Source organism: Ranitomeya imitator, chromosome 2 (assembly GCF_032444005.1).
Source record: "Ranitomeya imitator isolate aRanImi1 chromosome 2, aRanImi1.pri, whole genome shotgun sequence".
Classification (NCBI taxonomy): Eukaryota; Metazoa; Chordata; class Amphibia; order Anura; family Dendrobatidae; genus Ranitomeya; species Ranitomeya imitator.
Genome location: NC_091283.1, coordinates 500,334,371 through 500,356,404, shown reverse-complemented (window position 1 = coordinate 500,356,404; position 22,034 = coordinate 500,334,371). Strand labels below are relative to the sequence as shown.

General features: G+C 44.6%; 1 protein-coding gene across 1 annotated transcript in view; it reads right to left on the bottom strand.

Moving 5' to 3' along the window:
• The window catches only part of LOC138666704 (keratin, type I cytoskeletal 19-like), a 79,771-nt gene extending 58,036 nt beyond the window's left edge, over positions 1 to 21,735 (bottom strand). Inside the window, exons 1-3 of the mRNA XM_069754891.1 lie at positions 21,172 to 21,735; positions 19,982 to 20,064; positions 8,076 to 8,232 (exon numbers count right to left, since the gene is read on the bottom strand). Of these exons, the coding sequence (XP_069610992.1) occupies positions 8,076 to 8,232; positions 19,982 to 20,064; positions 21,172 to 21,735 (804 nt within the window). The remainder of the gene's footprint in view (positions 1 to 8,075; positions 8,233 to 19,981; positions 20,065 to 21,171) is intronic.
• Positions 21,736 to 22,034: the final 299 nt, after the last annotated feature.

Sequence of the window (22,034 nt, the reverse complement as noted above, 5' to 3'; positions counted from 1 at the left end):
TAGCAGTTCAGGTGGTAGAAAGATGAACACAGCAGGAGACCTGGATGACACCCAATTACTTAATCAGGCAGAGGAGTGGCAAATTCCTGCGAGATCCAGGCCTGGTTCATTTTCAGGAAAGTAAGCCGGTCAACGTTATCGGAGGATAGTCGCATGCGACGGTCTGTTAGTACACCACCTGCGGCACTAAAGACACGTTCCGATAAGACACTAGCCGCAGGGCAAGCCAGCACCTCCAATGCATACTGGCTTAGCTCTGGCCATGTATCCAGCTTAGAGACCCAAAACTTGAACGGGGAAGAGCCGTCTGGGAGTACAGTAAGAGGGCAAGCCATGTAGTCTGTCACCATCTGACGGAACCGTTGCCTCCTGCTGACTGGAGCCGCCGGTGATGGTGTAGACATTTGGGGCGGGCACACAAAAGTGTGCCAGAGTTGTGCCATACTGGGCTTGCCTTGGGCAGAGGCACTGCTTCTGCTCCCTCTTTGGGCAGAGCCTCCCCCACTGCCTCGACGCACTGAGCTGCTTTGTAAAGCACTAGCAGCACTCCTCTCAGTTGGACAGGAGAAGATGATGGAATTCACCAGTGTGTCGTGGTACTCCCGCAATTTACGCTCCCGGGTCAACGCAGGGATGAGGTTTTGGACGTTGTCCCGGTAGCGAGGATCGAGGAGGGTGAACACCCAATAATCAGGCATGTTGAGAATGTGGTCGATGCGGCGGTCGTTTCTCAGGCACTGCAGCATGAAATCCACCATGTGCTGCAGAGTGCCAACCGGCCCAGAAACGCTGTCCCCTGCTTGAGACATGATCTCTGCCCGCTCGTCATCACCCCACCCTCGCTGTACACACTGACCACTGGACAATTGTGTCGCTCCCTCCTCTGGACGGAGCTCTTCCTCCTCCATTGACTCCTCCTCATCCTCCTCACAAATTGGCCCCTGCGTACCCCTTTGTGAGGAACCACGTGGCGCTGACTCTCCAGAAGCTGATGGAAAAGGTGACTCCTCATCCTCCACCTCTTCCACCACATCATCCCTTAACCCTTGCAAAGTTTGCTGAAGCAGGCAGATAAGGGGGACAGTCATGCTGACTAGTGCATCATCTGCACTTGCCATCCGCGTGGAATAATCAAAAGGACGCAAAACCTGGCAGACGTCCTTCATAGTGGCCCACTCTGTGGTTGTGAAGTCTGATCGGCGCTGACTGCGACTTCTTTGCGCCTGATGCAGCTGGTACTCCATAACTGCTTGCTGCTGCTCACACAACCGCTCCAACATATGTAACGTGGAATTCCACCGGGTAGGTAGGTCACATATGATGCGGTGTTCCGGAAGGCGGAATCGGCGCTGCAGAGCAGCAATGCGGGATCTGGCCAAGCTGGAACGCCGCAAGTGAGCACACTCTAGGCGGACCTTGTGCAGCAGGGCATCAAGATCCGGATAGTCCCTCAGAAAACTCTGCACAACCAAATTGAGCACATGTGCCAGACATGGGATGTGAGTGAGGTTGCCAAGGGCCAAAGCTGCCACCAGATTTCGGCCATTGTCACACACTACCATGCCTGGCTGGAGATTCGCTGGCAGTAACCACACATCGCTCTCCTGCTTGATGGCATTCCAGAGCTCCTGCGCTGTGTGGCTTCGATGCCCCAATGAAACTAGTTTCAAGACGGCCTGCTGACGTTTGGCCACGGCTGTGCTCATGTCGGTCATAGGTAAACGTTCACGGGTCCATGTGGAGGTGGACTGTGACGGATCCTGCAGAGAGGAATCAGAGGAACTGGTGTAAGAGGAGGAGTCGATGCGTACAGACTGGATTCCTGCAATCCTTGGAGTGGGCAGGACACGTCCTGCGCCACTCGCACGATCTGTACCTGGCTCAACAACATTAACCCAATGGGCAGTGAGGGAAACATATCGCCCCTGTCCATGCTGACTGGTCCACGCATCGGTGGTGAGGTGGACCTTGCTACTGACGGCGTTCAGTAGCGCATGTTTTATGTTTGCCTCAACATGCCTGTGCAGGGCAGGGACAGCCTGCCTGCTGAAGTAAAAGCGGCTGGGCACCTTGTACTGTGGGACTGCCAATGCCATCAAGTCACGGAAGCTGTCAGTCTCCACCAGCCTGAACGAGAGCATTTCCAGGGACAACAGTTTGGCAATGCCTGCATTCAGAGCCTGTGCTCGGGGGTGGTTGGCCGAGAATGCCCGCCTTTTCTCCCATGCCTGTACTACCGATGGCTGTAGAGTAGACTGGGAGTGTGAGGATGACTGGGAAGGTGGTGCTGTGGGTGGAATTACACAAGGTCTCTGGGAGGAAGCCAAACCAGCTGTGCGTGAGCTGGAGGAAGAGGCAACACGAGCTGAAGAGGTGGTAGCTGCCGCTGTTGGTTGGCCTACATCTTCAGTGTGTTTCTGTAACTCCACCGCGTGCCTGGTCCGCACATGTTTCCACATATTTGTGGTATTGAGGTTGCTGACATTTTTCCCTCTTTTTACTTTATGATGACACAGCTTGCATTTGACAAAACAAATGTCATCTGCAACTGTGTCAAAAAAGGACCAGGCACTGCAAGTCTTGGGAGCGCCCTTTTTGGCTTTGGAAAGAGACAGGCTCCTAACGGGTGCCAAAGTGGAGGCTACAGGCTCCGCAGTCTTCCCCCTCCCTCTCCCTCTTTGGCCCGTAAGAGGAAGCTCTTCCTCTGAGCTGCTCCCACCACCTTCCTGTTCCTCACGCCACGATGGGTCAAGGACCTCATCATCTCCACTACCCTCTGCCACCAACTGCTCCTCCTGGGTAGTCTCAGCAGCACAGTACGCACGAGAAAGCGGCACCTGAGTTTCATCATCAGATGCGTACTGCGCTGTGGTCACCGGAGGCACTGGCCCACCTGCCTCTTCAGAGTCAGAGAGAAAAAGGTGTTGGGCATCACTGCACACTGCCTCTTCTTCCATTTCTCCAATGCTGCTTGGCTGGCCCCCTGTTTCCAAGCCAAGAGATTCAGAGAACAGAAGTAGAGACGGCTCCTGTCCTGGGCTCTCTGACTGCCTGGCCAATTTGGCAGGTGGTGAAGAGACAGATGGCTGCTCTCCAGTGCTCTGTGCCTGAGAGGATGTGGCACTAACTGAAGTCGATGCCGAGGCGTTAGCTGCCATCCACCCGACAACGGCTTCAATTTGGTCTTCACGCAGCAGCGGTGCACGGCGCTCTCCGACAAAGCTGCGCATGAAGGACTGTTCCCTGCTGAAACTGAGTGACGACGAGTCACCGGCGCCCGCAGCAGGCACAGAATCACCACGTCCTCTCCCTGCTCCTCTCCCTGCTCCGCGCCCACGCCCACGTGCCTTACTCCCTGCCCTCTTCATCTTGGTTGACAGATAAAGATAAGCAGAAAAGTACTAAGGCCTTAGTGTGCTTATTCCTGTAATGCTCCTCCTAACAGGTGTAAGAAACACTAATGTTGTAAATTGTGGACTAAACTTTATTATTTTTCAAATGTGGCCTACACAAGTGTAAGTTGTGTTTGGTGAACTTAACCTTTTTTTTGGTGCAGATCGGGCTACAGAGCTAGTTTAAATCACACGGAGACCGTGCAGACAGCCGTAAACGGCGCTGCAAGGCCAAGAAACCCTCCTCTAGGTTATCCTATATAGTGTTTTTCCACTATTTAGCTGGATACAAGTGGAAAGACACTAATAGGAATTTTTTTTTTCAAATTTTAAACTGGCTGCACTATTTGAAAAAAAGGAAATTGTTTTTCAAGGTATGAGGCAGTAACGCACCCTGAGCTGAATCCAACCGGCTATGGCTGCACACAGACTACAGGGCGAGCTGCGCTCACACGGAGACCGTGCAGACAGCCGTAAACGGCGCTGCAAGGCCAAAAAACCCTCCTCTAGGTTATCCTATATAGTGTTTTTCCACTATTTAGCTGGATACGAGTGGAAAGACACTAATAGGAATTTTTTTTTTCAAATTTTAAACAGGCTGCACTATTTGAAAAAAAGGAAAATTTTTCTCAAGGTATGAGCCAGTAACGAACCCTGAGCTGAATCCAACCGGCTATGGCTGCACACAGACTACAGGGCGAGCTGGGCTCACACGGAGACCGTGCAGACAGCCGTAAACGGCGCTGCAAGGCCAAAAAACCCTCCTCTAGGTTATCCTATATAGTGTTTTTCCACTATTTAGCTGGATACGAGTGGAAAGACACTAATAGGAATTTTTTTTTTCAAATTTTAAACAGGCTGCACTATTTGAAAAAAAGGAAAATTTTTCTCAAGGTATGAGCCAGTAACGAACCCTGAGCTGAATCCAACCGGCTATGGCTGCACACAGACTACAGGGCGAGCTGGGCTCACACGGAGACCGTGCAGACAGCCGTAAACGGCGCTGCAAGGCCCAAAAACCCCCCTCTAGGTTATCCTATGTAGTGTTTTTCCACAATAGAGCTGGAGACTGGTGGAAAAACACTAATAGGAAATTTGAGAAAAAATGTGCAGCAGGCTGCACTAAGAGCAAAAAAGAACAACTGTGTGAGGCAGTGTGAACCCCCCCTGAGCTGAATACAACCGGGTATATGGCTGCACACAGACTACAGAGTGAGCTGCACACACACACACACACAGAGACCTTGCAGAACGCTGTTAAAACAGCGCTGCAAGGCAAGAGCAAGGTGAACAGTGAAGAACACACAGCGTTTTGCTAAATTAGCCTTTGGAAAGGAAAATAAAGCAATTAGCTAGCTCAACTGGCCCTCAGTTAGAACACAGCGTCCTGTCCCTAACTGAAATCACAGCAGAGTGAGCGCAAAATGGCGGCAGCGCTTTTTTATAGTGCAGAGTGACATCATTTCAGCAGCCAATCCAAGCCTTGCCAGTACTTACATGCCCACCATGCTAAACAGGATGTGCCCACACTTTCATTCATTCCTCATTGGCTGCTGCGTTCAATTTGAATTCTGGGAACTTCCGATTCCGGTATCCGATACGCGGGAAGTATCGGAATTCAGTATCGGAATTCCGATACCGCAAATATCGGCCGATACCCGATACTTGCGGTATCGGAATGCTCAACACTATTCATCACTACACAGAACATGTTTTGACTGCTCGAGTCCAGTGGAGGTTTACTTTACACCACTAAATCCAACACTTGCATTGTGCTTGGTGATATATCGTTTGCATGCATTTATTTGTTAAGAAAATCTTTTATCCTATAGGTGGTCTGGACTGATAGAGTCAGCAGATCATTGGTGACTTTTATGCATCATACACGCCTTCATTCTGCGATCCTTGTCTATTTTTTGTTGTCTCCACTTTGTGTCTGAATTGCTGCAGTTCCTAAACCTTTCCACTTATAAATAGAAGACTCATGGACTATGGTCGAGGACTATATGCAAGGTAAAAATGTCACAAACTGACTCAATTCAATGGAATGATCCTATTACAGGATCACGCTGGTATCAGTGAACTGTTTAGAAGGAGCCATTCTTTCATAGATGTTAGTAAAGGCAGACTGCAGAGCGAGGGGCTTTATTTTTTACACCATGGGCAATGGGAATGAATGAAAAACCTGAATTCCATGATTTAAACATCATTTTGTCCATAGGTTATATGTTCACATGTTGAGGGCACATTGTATTTTTTTTTGCTTCAGTCAGGAAAAAATGCATCACTATGCCACGATTTACCAAATTTGTGAAAAATACATTGCAGTAGCATTGAAATAGCAGAAGAAAACCAGCATGGTTATAACACATGAATGCAGCCATATACAGTGGGTACTGAAAGTATTCAGACCCTTTTAAATTTCTCACTCTTTGTTGCATTGCAGCCAATTGGTAAATTCAAAAAAATTCATTTTTTTCTCATTAATGTACACTTTGCACCCCATCTTGACTGAATAAAAGCAGAAATGATGAAATTTTTGCATATTTACTAAAAAAGAAAAACGGAAATATCACATGGTCATAAGTATTGAGACCCTTTGCTCAGACACTCATATTTAAGTCACATGCTGTCCATTTCCTTGTGATCCTCCTTGAGATGGTTTTACTCCTTCATTGGAGTCCAGCTGTGTTTAACTAAACTGATAGAACTTGATTTGTAAAGACACACACCTGTCTATATAAGACCTCACAGCTCACAGTGCACGTCAGACCAAATGAGAATCATGAGGTCAAAGGAACTGGCCAAGGAGCTCAGAGACAGAATTGTGGCAAGGCACAGATCTGAATACAGCAAAAAGGACTAATAAAACGTAACTTTTAATACTCAAAAAGTAACCTAAAAAAAAACACAAATCACCCAAGTGAAAAATAAACCATAACAGGGGCTATGTCTCTACCATATAACGTGATGGTCCATAGAGACTAGTGAGCCCTCTATAGGATAAAACAGAACTCGACTGCAATAACAACAGCCAGAATCCTGATTGCTGAGGCAGTGAATATGACAAAGCTGTGCCACCAATGTTTATATGTGGACACAGCAAATCTACTGCACTCAGTCACATAAGACCAGAAAAAACAGTCCTAGCTTATATTATAAAAAAATACTTGCTGGTGTTTAATAAATGTACATATAAATAAATAAGGAACGGTCTCACCAATTCCAAAGCGAGGGCAACGGAGCACCAGATAATCCCCTGTTAGGTAGACATCCAGGATACGAAGGGATGACAGTCCCTATATCAATCCCTATGGGGCTATAAATAGTCTATCCCCCAAAGCTCCTGCCCTTACAAGGGCAGTCCACAACTACCCCTATACATAAGAAGCCCTGCACTCTCCCTTATAAATTCGTCCCTACGCGTTTCGTCCAAGACAACTCTTCAGGGGACATGCTTGCTTGTAGAGAAGGAGTGCCTAAATATTAAAGTAGAGGGACATAAAGTCCTGCCGCCCTCTATGCTGTACATTTATTAAACACCAGCAAGTATTTTTTTATAATATAAGCTAGGACTGTTTTTTCTGGTCTTATGTGACTGAGTGCAGTAGATTTGCTGTGTCCACATATAAACATTGGTGGCACAGCTTTGTCATATTCACTGCCTCAGCAATCAGGATTCTGGCTGTTGTTATTGCAGTCGAGTTCTGTTTTATCCTATAGAGGGCTCACTAGTCTCTATGGACCATCACGTTATATGGTAGAGACATAGCCCCTGTTATGGTTTATTTTTCACTTGGGTGATTTGTGTTTTTTTTTAGGTTACTTTTTGAGTATTAAAAGTTACGTTTTATTAGTCCTTTTTGCTGTATTGGGATTATTTATAGGATTATTTATTGTATTTATTACACAGATTTTGCTTTGTTATCAAGGCACAGATCTGGCCAAGATTACAACAGAATTTCTGCAAACCTAAACCCAATTGAGCCTCTCTGGAGAACCTGAAAATGGCTATCCACCAACGTTCACCATCCAACCTGACCGAACTGCAGAGGATCCCCAAATCCAGGGGTGAAAAACTTGTTGCATCATTCCCAAGAAGACTCATGGCTGTACTGGCTCAAAAGGCTGCTTCTTCTCAATACTGAGCAAAGGGTCTGAATACTTATGACCATGTGATATTTCAGTTTTTCCTTTTTTATAAATTTACAAAAAATTTCGACATTTGTTTTTTTTTCCAGTCAAGATTGGGTGCAGAGTGTACATTAATGAGATAAAAATGAGAAAAAAAGACATTTTTTGAATTTACCAAATGGCTGCAAAGAGTGAAAAATTTAAAGGGGTCTAAATACTTTCCATACTCACTGTAGTTTATCTAATATCCAGATCAGATATCTAATAGCAAGTATGGCATTTGCCGAACAATTTGAAATGGCTTATTGATTTTGATCACAACTGCAGGTCACATAAGGAAAGGCCGGATATGGAACCTCAGACAAACTTACTGCTACTTTTTTAAATTTCTGTTTTAGTGAATATCTTGTGCTATGTATTACATTTACTGAAGTCGATGCATCATATACTCACCAAAAGTTTTGAAGTCATATACTGTACATGCAGCGTCTAACCTTCTAAAGCACAAATAAAATATATTGCATATAGTTCATGTCACAGCTACATTACCTCCTCATGGTTCTTCTTCATTTCCTTAATTTCTTCCCCTAGTTCTTGAACCTGCATATCAAGGTCACATTTTTCCTTGTTGAGTCCTTCCAGCATTCTACGAAGTCCTTTCACATCTGCCTCCACATTACTCCTCAGACTAAGTTCAATATTATACCTGGTTTTAGCAAAAGACAACACATTAAATGAAAAGAACTTATGAAGCTAAACATCAAGTCCCATGAATGGTAAGAAGGGGTTTGCTTCTTATTTATTTTCCATGGACCTGACAGCATCTTACCATCCAGTAGTTTAATTTTGACGTTATTTCCAATTCCTGGAACACTTTAAGCAACAAAAATGCTGAAAATTTTTTGAACATAATAAACTGAAAAAAAAACAAAATAGTCACGTCCATGACTTTTTTAAAGGGACTCTGTCACCTGAATTTGGAGGGAACAATCTTCAGCCATGGAGGCGGGGTTTTGGGGTTTTTGATTCACCCTTTCCTTACCCGCTGGCTGCATGCTGGCTGCAATATTGGATTGAAGTTCATTCTCTGTCCTCCATAGTACATGCCTGCACAAAGCAATCTTGCCTTGCGCTGGCGTGTACTATGGAGGACAGAGAATGAACTTCAATCCAATATTGCAGCCAGCATGCAGCCAGCGGGTAAGGAAAGGGGGAATCAAACACCCAAAAACCCCGCCCCTATGGCTGAAAATTCTTCCCTCCAAATTCAGGTGACAGAGTCCCTTTAAGAGTTGGAGAAAGTGTCAGACAGATGGGAAAATAGCTGTAGGCCATTTACAGAGTGCTGTCCTCATGTATGCGTATTTGCACTACAATGTGAAGATAGCTGCTTCTTTTCACTGGTAAGTTCCTTGAACATGATCTTTTAGCTCATAGACTATATCTAAACGGCAGGGCCGCCATCAGGGCATTACTCCCCTTACTGATGTATGGGGCCTGATGAATAGAGGGGGGGCCCGCAGCGGGCCCTCTCTCTTCTGCTCACGAGCCCCATTGGTGTCAGCATGTACATCACCGATGTATGACATCATTGTCATATGACGGAACGATGCTGGGCGCCTCAGCTGAATCGGAAGGGGAGGACATTGCTAGACCTTGGCCAGGTAAGGAAAAACTTTTTTTTTGTAAAGCCGCTGTATGGGGCACATTATACCAGTATGGGGGTGCATTATACTACTATGGAGGTGCATTATACTTCTATGGGGGTGTATTATACTGCTATGGAAGTGCATTATACTATAATGGGGGTGCATTATTCTGCTGTGGGGCTGCATTAAACTATGGGGTGAATTATAGTACTATAGGGTGTATTATACTGCTATGGGGGTGCATTATACTGCTGTGGGGCTGCACTATACTATTGGGTTGCATTATGCTATCGGGTGCATTAAATTACTATAGGGTGCATTATACTGCTATGGGGGTGCATTGTAGTACTATAGGGTGCATTATACTGCTATGGGGGTGCATTAGACTACTATGGGGGTGCATTATACTACTATGGTACTGCACACCTATTGATGTGTATTATACCACTATGGGGCCGCATTATACTACCATGGGGCTGCATTTTACTACTATGGGGCTGCATTATACACCTAGGGGGTGCATTATACCACTGTGAGGGTGCTTTATACCACTATGGGGGTGTATTATACTGCTATGGGGCTGCATTATACTATGGGGTGCATTATACTCCTTTGGGCTGGATTATACTGCTATGGTGATGCATTATACTATGGGGTGCATTATACTCCTTTGGGGGTGGATTATACTGCTATGGGTCTGCATTATACTATGGGGTGCATTGCACTATGGGGGTGCATTAAATTACTATAGTGTGCATTATACTGCTATGGGGATGCATTATACTACTATGAGGTGCATGATACTACCATGTGGGTGTGTTATACTGCTATGTAGGTGCATTATACTACTATGGGGCTGCATTATATACCTATGGGGGTGCATTACACCACTATGGGGGTGAATAATACTGCTATATAGGTGCATTATACTGCTATGGAGGTGCATTATCCTGCTATGGAGGGGCATTATACTATGGGGTGCATTATACTCCTATAGGGGTGCATTATACTGCTATGGGGGTACATTATACTATGGGGTACATTATACTACTATGGGGCTGCATTTTACTATGGGGTGAATTGTACTATGAGGGAGCATTATAGTACTATGGGAGTGCATTATAGTACTATAGCGTGCATTATACTGCTATGGGGGTGCATTATACTACTATGAGGGTGCATTAAACTACTATGGGGGTACATTATACTCCTATGGGGGTGCATTATACTGCTATGTGGGTGCATTATGTTAGGTGTCGAGTTCCCGCCCCAACAGGGAGTTGTTAGCAATGAAGTTGGCTTTTTCAGAATGGAGACACCTTCTGGAAGGGGCTCGCTTTTCCTTCCAAGTCTACACTGACCACAAGAATTTGGTATATTTGCAGATAGCCCACCGGCTGAATTCTCACCAGGCCAGATGGTTCCTGTTCTTCTCTGGGTTCCACTTCATTTCCTATCTGGGGAGAAGAACATTCGCGCCGTTGCTCTCTCCCGCTCCGTGGTGTCATCATCATTATCATCAGAGGAGCCTAGGCTAATTGTTCCCTCTGAGAGTCTGAAAACTGTGGCTCCGGTGTCACTAGAGTCTGTGCCTCCAGGCAAGACTTTCGTTCCATCCAATTTTCAACCATAGGTTCTTTCTTGGGCTCACTCGTCAAGGGTGGGTGGACATTTTGGGATCAAAAGGACATCTGAGCTTCTGGCGAGGATCTACTGGTGGCCGCATATGGCCCATGAAGTTAGAGAGTATATTCAGGCGTGCATCTCCTGTGCCAAGAATAGGTCTCCTCGAGAACGGCCTGCTGGGTTACCCTACCCCCTACCGGTGGCTGATAGGCCCTGGGAGATGGTCGGGATGGACTTTGTGGTAGGCTTACCCAAGTCCCGTGGCTGCACCGTTATTTGGGTAGTTACCGACCATTTCTCTAAAATGGTGCATTTGGTGCCTCTTCCACGGTTACCTTCTGCACGAGTCTTGGTGGCGTTGTTTGTTAAACATGTCTTCCATTTACACGGTATGCCTGACAAGATTGTCAGTGACCGAGGTCCCCAGTATGTGTCTCGGTTCTGGAGAGAGCTTTGTCGCCTACTTAGTATTGAGCTGAATCTCTCTTCAGTATACTATCCCGAGATGAATAAGTTGGTAGGTCTAATCCGCTATCTCTCGGATAACTCTCTTCTTGACCCCTTACAATCTGGTTTCCGCTCTTTACACTCCACTGAAACTGCCCTCACTAAAGTCTCTAATGATCTAATAACAGCTAAATTCAAAGGTCATTGCTCTCTGCTGATTCTCCTGGATCTATCTGCAGCATTTGATACTGTGGATCACCAGCTCCTTCTCACTATGCTCCGCTCCATAGGCCTCAAGGACACAGCCCTCTCCTGGTTCTCCTCCTACCTCTCTGACCGCTCCTTCACTGTATCTTTTGCCGGCTCCTCTTCCTCTCCTCGTCCCCTTACTATCGGGGTTCCGCAGAGCTCAGTCCCGGGCCCCCTCCTTTTCTCTCTATACACTGCCCCTATTGGACAAACAATCAGCAGATTTGGGTTCCAGTACCATCTCTATGCTGACGACACCCAATTATACACTTCTTCCCCTGACATCACCCCCACTCTAATTCAAAATACCAAGGATTGTCTGTCTGCTGTCTCTAACATCATGTCCTCCCTCTATCTGAAACCAAATCTCTCCAAAACGGAACTTCTTGTGTTTCTCCCTTCTACTAACCTCAATCTACCCAACATCAAAATTACCCTGGAGGGTTCAACCATTACTCCCAAGCAGCATGCCTGCTGTCTTGGTGTCATATTCGACACTGAACTTTCCTTTACTCCCTATATCCGATCACTCACTCGCTCCTGTCACCTGCATCTTAAAAACATCTCCAGAATCCGACCTTTTCTCACCTTTGAAACTGCTAAGACTCTTTCTGTCGCTCTTATTCATTCTCGTCTGGACTACTGCAACGATCTTCTGATCGGTCTCCCTCTTTCCAAACTTTCTCCTCTCCAATCCATCTTGAATGCGGCAGCCAGGGTCTTATTTCTGTCCAGCCACTTCACTGATGCCTCCATCTTGTGCCAGTCATTACAATGGCTACCCATTCGCTACAGGGTCCAGTATAAACTCATCTCTCTTACCCACAAAGCTCTCCACAGTTCTGCACTGCCTTATATCTCCTCTCTCATCTCTGTCTATCGCCCTACACATGCCCTTCGTTCTACAAATGACCTAAGACTAACATCCCCCGTAATCCGAACCTTGCACCTCCATCTCCAAGACTTCTCTCGTGCTGCACTAGCTCTCTGGAATGCACTTCCCCAGACGATCAGACTGATACCTAGCCCTGACCTATTCAAGTGCGCTTTAAAAACCCATCTCTTCAAACAAGCCTATCACATCAACTACTCAGTAAACTAACTTTGTCCTGTTCCCTCCTGCCAAATATTATCTGGATGTGAATCTGCACCCTACTATTCATCTGTCTCCACACCCTCCATGCACACGATAACTGCACTTGATACTTGACTATTGCACTGAAACACACAGGCTGATGACTGGATCATGCAGCTTTATATGAAAATCCCTATTTATTATAATTGCCAGACCTGAAATAACAAGCACTTTTCACCTATTGTGTCCCCCCATTTCCTTGTAGATTGTAAGCTTGCAAGCAGGGACCTCACCCCTAATGTCACTGTTTGAATTGTCTTAACTTGTATTGAATTTATTGTCTGTACATGTCCCCGCTTAATTGTAAAGTGCTGCAGATTATGTTGGCGCTATATAAATAAAAATTATTATTACTATTATTATTATTAGAGAGGGCCAACCAGACCCTGGTCACATATCTACGACATTTTGTCTCAGCCAGGCAGGATGACTGGGCATCCCTGCTACTTTGGGCAGAGTTTGCCTTGAACAACGCCGTAGCCGACTCCTCTGGGCAGACCCCATTCCTCGTTAATTACTGCCAGCATCCGTGGGTTCCTGTGCCCATGCCCGTGTCTTCTGCCAACTCTAGGGTGGTTGACTGGGCAGTGGAAGCATGGGACATCTGGGACAGTACACAGGATGCTATCCGGGCTTCCAAGGAGAGAATGAGGGTCTCTGCCGATGCACATCGGTGCCCCGCTCCGACCTTTGCTCCTGGCGACTTAGTGTGGCTTTCCACCCGCAATATCAGGCTGCAAGTTGAATCCACTAAGTTTGTGCCTCGCTACTTAGGGCCTTTCAAGGTTCTGGAACAGGTTAACACTGTCATCTATCGTCTGGCTCTTCCTCCACACCTGGGTGTCACCGACACCTTTCATGTGTCCCTCTTAAAGCCCGTTCACATGTCCCAGTTTTCTGAGTCATCTGCCGGGACATCGGGTTCGTCCATGGATGATTATGAGGTGAACGCTATCTTGGGGTGCAAGGTGGTACATGGCAAAAAGTTCTATCTGGTGGACTGGAAGGGTCATGGCCCAGAGGACAGAACCTGGGAGCCTGTGGAGCACATTCGGGCTCCACTGCTCATTGCAGCCTTTGAATGTAGCGAGGTCCAGGGAGGGAGGTCCTAGGAGGGGAGTAATGTTAGGTGTTGATTTCCCACCTTCGCACAGGGGGAATCTCAAACCATGTCCGCTGCGGTCTTCCATTCTTCTCCAGCCGCAGTGGAGCCTGCTCAGAGGAGACATCGGTCCCGGCGTCTGGCTCAAGCTGATACTGTGCAACTGGTTACTGCTGCCTTTCCAGGCTCTGCCTTTGTAGCCAGCACTGATCAGCAGCGAGCAGGTCTTTCTGGGTCTAAGTCCTGCTTTTCCCATACTGAGCATGCCCATGGGGCAGCCTCCCATTGGAGGTCGGGGGTCACATGCTCAGGTCCTGTTGCAGCTCCTATTGGACGATCAGGAAGGTCCCGTAGCACTACAAAAGGTTTGCATGGCTGCTCGGCCATGCGATAGTGTATACTTGATAATGTGTGTGTGTGTAGATGTGTGACTGTCGCTCCTCAATCATTCCCCTTCCTAGTGTTGTTGTCTGCTCGGGAATGGTGGATGCTATCTAGCGTCCAATAGTGCTACCTGCACACCAAGCACATGTTACAGTGCCTTTGCAGTGCCCACTTATACGGCACCGAGCACAATCAGTGCACTTTCCTGACAGCCTGTCAGTGTAGGGTGGGAATTCCCACTTGGACTCAGCATCTAACTCAGGGCGTCCTCAGGCGCAGGCTCAAAAGCCACCGAGGGTCAGAGCGGGTCCAATCACCAGTTTAGTGGGGGTGATTCACAGGGATCCCACTAGTGTCTTTCAGCTGCACCCTGTGACTGCTAGCAGGACGCAGCGTATTTATGGCGACTCTGTGAAGCAACAGAGTTCTCTTCTATTCACACTGGGTGAGGTCCAACCCACGTGTGAGCAAGTGTCCGTCCGCCATTACTCAGCAGCAGGTGTCATCTCTGCACAGTGGACCCCGGACTGCGAACGCACTTCATATTCTCTATTACTATTATTTGGTGCATTCCGCCAGTCCTAACACATTATACTGCTATGAGGGTGTTTTGTACTATATATGACTATGGGGTACATTATACTACTATGGGCGTGCATTATACTGCTATATACTGTATGACTATGGGGTACATTTGTGAGGTCAAGAATGTGGGTTATTATTACTGTAGGGGCTAGTTAAAGAATACTGTTTTTAGTGTGGAGAAGAAGAGGTCTTGTTACTGTGCAGGACGACACGGTTGCATGTTCTCTTCATCTGGCGTAGTGTAGCAGTTAGGGAAAAATTGGGGAATGTGCTCTAGATAACTGTGTTTTCTTTTGCAGAGACGAGTCCTGGCTGGAAGAAGTGATGGTGGTGTGTGCTGGATGAAGATGAAATGCAAAGGCAAAGAACTTCAACTAGAGACATCACTGGTGAGTCAGTGTGTTACCTGTACACTGACATTATACACTGTATACTATATACAGAGCTCCTATGTATAATGTCACCGGTGATCACTGTATTACTTGTACATAGACACTGTATACAAACTACGGATCTCCTGTGTATGATGGCACTTAGGGTAATATTAGTATTGTGCTTTTTTTATTAATAATCAGTATTGTAGTACTTGGTCACTATGTGGTGGTAATATGTGATCTGGTCATGGTGTGGCGATATTTGTTCCTTGTATGAGCTTATTATTTGGTCATTCTGGTGGCAATATGTGGTCTGGACATGGCATGGTGGTATTTATTCCTTGTATGTAGTATTGTAAAGTCACTATGTGGTGGTAATACGTAGTCCTGTCATGTAGTGGCGGCTTTTGTTCCTTGTATGTGGTATTTTTGATCCCTGTGATAGTAATATGTGGTCTGGTTATGGTGTGGTGGTATTTGTTCCTTGTATGTGGTATTATTCGGTCACTGTGGTGGTAATATATGGTCTGGTCATGGTGCAGTGGTATTTGTTCCTTGTTTGTGATATTATTGGTCAATTTAAAAATCAAAAAAATAAATAAAAATATGCCTAAATTGTATTGGATATTTTAACAAATGTTTAATAAGTTACAGTGGAGTCTACCTTGTCTTGGTGACAAATTACAAAATCTTTTGGCCAAAACAAAAGCTGCTGGCTATGTATGTGGTGATGGGAACTGTAAATGTGTGATTGCTGAGGATTTGGTGCAGAAGTGGAGTTTTTCCAAGAGATGGTGGTGGGATTGTGGACGGTTCAAGGGGTGGAGGCGGGGCTGGGGTGGAGCCTGGGCAGAGTCTCAAGGGGGCCCCTGAAAATTTTGCCAGTATGGGGACCCAAAATTACTAGTGGCAGCCTTGCTACACAGCATGTCTATTTTTGCACTGAACACAACTGAAGGAGGCAGAAAGTTATAATCACAATCTACAGGAATTACCAATATTATCCCAGAATATAGTATTTGAGGAGCAACGCTATTTTCTGAATATTATTGTAGAAGTCTGAAAAGCTTTCCAGGAAATCTAATAAAATCACTATATTTATTTAACCAGGCACTCTTTCCACTACACAAAAACTAGTGAGAGTGAAGCAAAAAAAGTTCAATAAAGTGGTCCAACACACTTCACAGTAATTAAAAATATAAAATACAACTTTACTGCCTCAGAAATCTTTAGAGCAGAATTCACATTAACCTGAATCCTTCATCTTTATCCCTTATCCAATATCTGTGTATTCATCTAAGGATAATGCCCTCAGTCCTGCTGAGACCAGTAATTCCTCAAGCATTCACTGCTAACAATATGGTCACAAGGTTCCCTTGAAAATCAACCAGGCATAGGGCATTACTGCCCAAACCAGGTACGGACTGTGACTGAAATTCATCCCTGGCATTTGAAATCACACAGGCCCATGTTATCCCCTTCCCCATGAAACAAATGGGATATATTACTAATATTACCCTGGATGGAGGAAAGGAAGATTTTCTACAAGACCAATATTTCTAATGATACCCGTGGCCTGCTTGGGTAAGTGACGGAGTCAGCGACTTTGTGCTCCATCACTTAACAGTATAGGTATCTTGAGAACACTGATTCTGTTAACAAAGTAACAGACAAGGCAGCCCATGACCAGACAGGCCCTTCTGGCATTTGCTAGATTTGCCAGATGGCCAGTCCGGCTCTGGCTCGAACTGCTGGTATTAGCAAAACTGATAGCAACAGCATTGGATAAATAAATCAATACAGCAACTGTGATGAAGATGAAGGATTCTGGATCATGTGAATTCTGCTCTAAAGATGATAGATGTTCTAACATTGTATTTCATGTTATTTTACCAGGAAATCTACCAACCATCTTTGGTCACTGGTTTCTCCCCCTCTGTGATACCGGGGGAAGAAATGTTTGCCGAATGATCAGTTTAATTTAGCGATGTAAACTTCAAAATCTCCTTGGGACTAGTTTCAATTGTTTTTCCTGAACATCTCCTCAAACTTTTCCTTATCCTTAGCAAACTGTAGCACTAGGTTTGTTTCAGATAACTATTAGACGGTCATATATTAGAGATATACATTATACAGCTCTGGCAAAAATTAGAGACCACTGCAAAATGTTCAGTTTGTCTGATTTTTCTCTTTATAGGTATATTTTTGAGTAAAATGTAAGGCTACTTTCACACTAGCGTTGTACAACGCACGTCGCAATGCGTCGTTTTGGTGAAAAAACGCATCCTACAAAGTTGGCTGCAGGATGCGTTTTTTCCCCATAGACTAACATTAGCGACGCATTGCGACGCATTGCCACACATCACAATGGTTGCGTCGTGTTGTGGCGGACCGTCGGAACAAAAAAAGTTACATTTAATGTTTTTTTGTGCGTCGTGTACACCATTTTTGACCGTGCATGCGTGGCCAGAACTCCACCCCCTCCTCACCGCAACTCACAATGGGGCAGCGGATGCGTTGTAATAATGCATCTGCTGCCCCCGTTGTGCTGTGTTGTCACAGGATGTGTCGGTACGTCGGCCTGACACACTGCGACGGGCTGATGCCGAAGCTAGTGTGAAAGTAGCCTTAGTTGTTCATTTATTCTGACAACTTCTGAGTTTCCAAGCAATAAATTTTGTATTTTTTTTCTGAAAAGGTGTAATGGTCAAATATTTAAAAAAAACCAGTGCTGTCAGACCTCAAATAATGCAAAGAAAACAAGTTCATAGTTATTTGGAAACATCAATACTAATGTTTTAACTCAGGAAGAGTTTAGAAATCAATATTTTGTGGAATAACCATGATTTCCATGCGTCTTGGCAGGCTTTCCTCCAGTCTTTCACACTGCTTCTGGTGCAAAAATGTAAGCAGTTCTTTTTTGTTTGATGGCTTGTGATTTTTCTTCATCCTCTTGATTACATTCCAGAGGTTTTCAATGGGGTTCAGGTCTGGAGATTGGGTTGCCAATGACAGGGTTTTGTTGTGGTGGTCTCTTAATTTTTGCCACAGTTGTATATATACATACAGTATAGATACAGTTTTTGGCATTCAAATTTGCAAGATTTGCCAAATGTTTTAAAAAATGTAATTTGTTGCAAATCAAATGTACTACAAAGCTTCCAATTGCCCTGAAAAATGTGTATGATACCATTCTCTCTTCCTCAAACTCTAATCTTAATCATTGCTGTACTGTCACAGACTATCTGAACAGTTTCTTCAGTGTTTCATGCTTATTCTCCCTATCTCTTGGTTGAGCTTTGATGTTCTCTCAGTTTCCAGGTTCACCACAAAATTGCTGCTGTCTTCCCTGTTTTAGCTTTTATAAAGCTATGGTATTTTGTCCTGGTTGGCTGTGCTATACCATGTGACAATATAGTTGCAAGGAATTATAGGGAAGCCTCCCCAAGGTCATGTGACCCTGGTCAAGTTGCTGCAGTCTTCTGCACATTTTAGGCTTTTAATGCAGACCAAATTTCAAATTGTTTGAATTTACCAGGTCAGAAAATTCCTAAAAATTCAACATGAATTTGATTTTCTTCAAACTGATTCTCTCATGTCTACCATATGCTGTTGGATACATAATACAGCTCATATAGACCCTAGTTGGTTCTATTAAACTGATCAGAACCTCATAGTGATTCACATTTGCTGTCATACATTGGTAATTTCTATTCATTTGTTAGTTTCCTGTCACGGTTGGGGCTTGATCCGGTGACCTCTGGCTGTGGATTTGTTTCTCTCTCTGTTGGACCTTCAGTGACCTCTGACTGTGGGTTTGTTTCTCTCTGTTGGACCACAGTCTGTGTTGTCTCTGTTTAACTGCTGATAATGTTCTTGCCTTTGCTTTGCTGTGTTGCTTCTATGCAGGTGTCTTCACTTCCTCATTTTGGTTTGTCTACCTCATCTTGGCAGGGCTATTTATACTCTCCTGGCATATACAGTCTTTGCTGGTTATATTCTAAGTTAGGCCGGGGTCACAATTGCAAGTGCACTGCAAGAAACTCGAGCGAGTCTTTTCTATCAATATCCGACACTGCCACGGGCACTCGGGAACGGAGCGTGTGGCTGCATGTATGTCTATGCAGCCGCACGCTCCGGTCCCGAGTGTAGGCAGCAGTGCTGGGTATTGATGCAAGACACTTACGCGAGTTTCTTGCATTGCACTTGCAAGTGTGACCCCGACCTTAGATGGTGTCCCAGCTCCCGAATTAATGATTATCTTACTGAGGTTTTCTCTATTACTTCTCCTGCAGTTTGTTTGCATGTTCTCTTTTTCAGCACTTTTCTCATTTTGCTACATTCAGATTCTGGGGTTTTTCACTTTTATTCCAAAGGTTTTTAAGTGATGTTATTAAAAGTTATATTTTATTTTAATTACCATAAGCTCTCTCCCCACTATGTCCTTGACTATTGTCCCTGACAGAGTACATAGGTCTGTAAAATATTACGGTACCACTGCTGATTTTCATCTGGATTTTCGCATATCCAAGATTTTTTGGGGGGGTTCCTTTCCTTTTTTTCCATCTTTCATGTATGACTGTGTGAGCACGTCTTTAGCCATGTGTCTCACCCTCTGTCTGTGTGCACTATGTTCTGTAGTTGTTGCTTTGGGTTACACTCTGTGTAAACTGAGGGTGCAGTAAAAGACACTCAGGGTCACCTGACATTGAGTGGGGGCACCATGGCGTAATTTTAGGGTGCCAACCTCCACAATTAGGCAGAGATAAATCAGGGTCTGGTTAAGGATTTGTCTAGTCTGTATATTAACTTGTGGTGTACAGGTTTAAAATCTCCCCTGGTTTGTTCATCCCTGTGAGCGTTAGGGCTCAGTCATAACAAATCCTCTGTTTTCGCATACTCACTTGTTACTGAAGTCATCAGTAGCCCATTTCGCATTATCTACTTGAAGAGCAATTTTAGAATTTTCTACAGTTGATGTTGAGATCTATATGAAAATAATTGGAAAAGGTTGTCTGTTTAGTAGCAATCTATCATTCCAAAGGAGCCAAAGAAGGTTTGAAGACGACATCACAAGCACATTTTCTTATAGACTGTTACTCCCATCTTAGTCTACATAGCTTTCCAAGTGATGTCATTCACCAATCACCCTTCATAGATCAGGATGATGAATGTAGTGTATATTCCTCACAGCTGCATGAAAATAGCTCTTCCTTTTTTTGGTACGTTGTTGACACAGAACTCTCAACAAGTGCAGAAACCTTATTGACATGCTTCTCACATTTTGTTGACTGATGTGAATTATGTCCCTGGCTGAGTGGTCTCTGATGTTTTATGCAAGTGCATCCAGTAATCAGAATGCACACACCCAAACAAATCTATGGGTGTATGAAACATCGGACTGCATTTGGATATCATCCATACGTAGCCCAATTATCACGGATGCCACCAATGGAGAAATTACTTTCTCTGTCTCCTCCACACCTGTGCTGTGATCATCTCATGCGAGAGAATCGGAGTACAGTGCACTGACACTCAGCTTAACCTCTGACAGAGTTTGAGCAGAGAGTCATTTGCATTTGCATAATCAGCCCAATTCTCTTGCATGACAGAATCGATGGCCATGTGAATGAGCCCTTATAATGTTGGGCACAGTTCAATAACTTCAAGATCCATTTGGATGATGGGAGTGTTGGGACATCTAAGTGAAAAAGGAACCCAATAAAACAGGAAGAGATATATTCACGTCTAAGTGAACAAGGAACCCAATAAAACAGGAAGAGATATATTCACGTCTAAGTGATCAAGGAACCCAATAAAACAGGAAAAGATATATTCATGCAGCCGCAGTTAATCAATGCGACATTTATCCTCCTGTGAACAATGGTGACATTATTTTGAAAACTATGATTATTGAAGTCGAAATAGTAGCCTACAAGCAAGACTGTTTTCTTTTTACATGTAGAAAACCATTGTAGGTGCTGGCTTAGACTAAAACTTTAAAATAACTTGACAAAACTTCAAAATAGTATGACCTTCTAGATCAATAAACAGGATTTCTATCAAATTTATATGTAAAGAATAATTTCCTTACTTGATTTTGCAGCTCTTCGATTGATTTTAAATTCTCAGTGGAGTCAGGAAGTGTAGTTGGAGCATTGTTTTCATACCACTCACAAATCTTCTTCTCCAGCTGGGTATTCTCCTGTTCCAGAGAGCGAACTTTATCAAGATAAGATGCTAGACGTTCATTCAAATACTGCATGGTTTCCTTCTCATTGGTGCTAAGGAGGCCCTTGGTCTTCCAGCTTTTATAATCCTCGGAGTGACTTCCGTGGCTTTGAGTATCATGAGTATATCTATGGCCATTATTCAATGAAGAATGAGTTATTTCTTTACAGGCTGAATTTCCTTGAGCACTGGATGATTTGGAGAGACCTCTAGTAGGACTGTGAACTCTCTCACGGTGAGATGTCTTTTTATAGTGACACTTGTAGCTTTTTATAAAGGAAACGCCACCACTTCCAATGCTGGATTTGTGAGTAGATTTTCCGATGTGGTCAATGTTGAATCCAACAGATTCAGGGAAATAGAAGCTTCCGTAATTAAACTTATGTGGGGAAGCAGGAGCAAAACTTTTCTTGATATTGTATCTCATAGCTTTGGTCAAGGAAGAATCCGGTTGATGTTTGATGGCTGCTAGATTAAAGAACAACTGGTCTTTGCACGAAGAACCCTTTTATAATAAATTCAAGGGTGTTGTGTATTACTGAGCAATGTTTATAGGCTTTTTACAAGCATCAAATTCCTTTATCTGCCATGGTTCATTGATGAAAGAATGATGTTTGCGTACAAATGACTTGTCATGTTGCCTGAAACATAAACTTATTGGGAGGTGTAGAAGGTTGTAATATATTTATTGCACACAAATAGTTTACAGCTTTTAGGGTTGTGTCA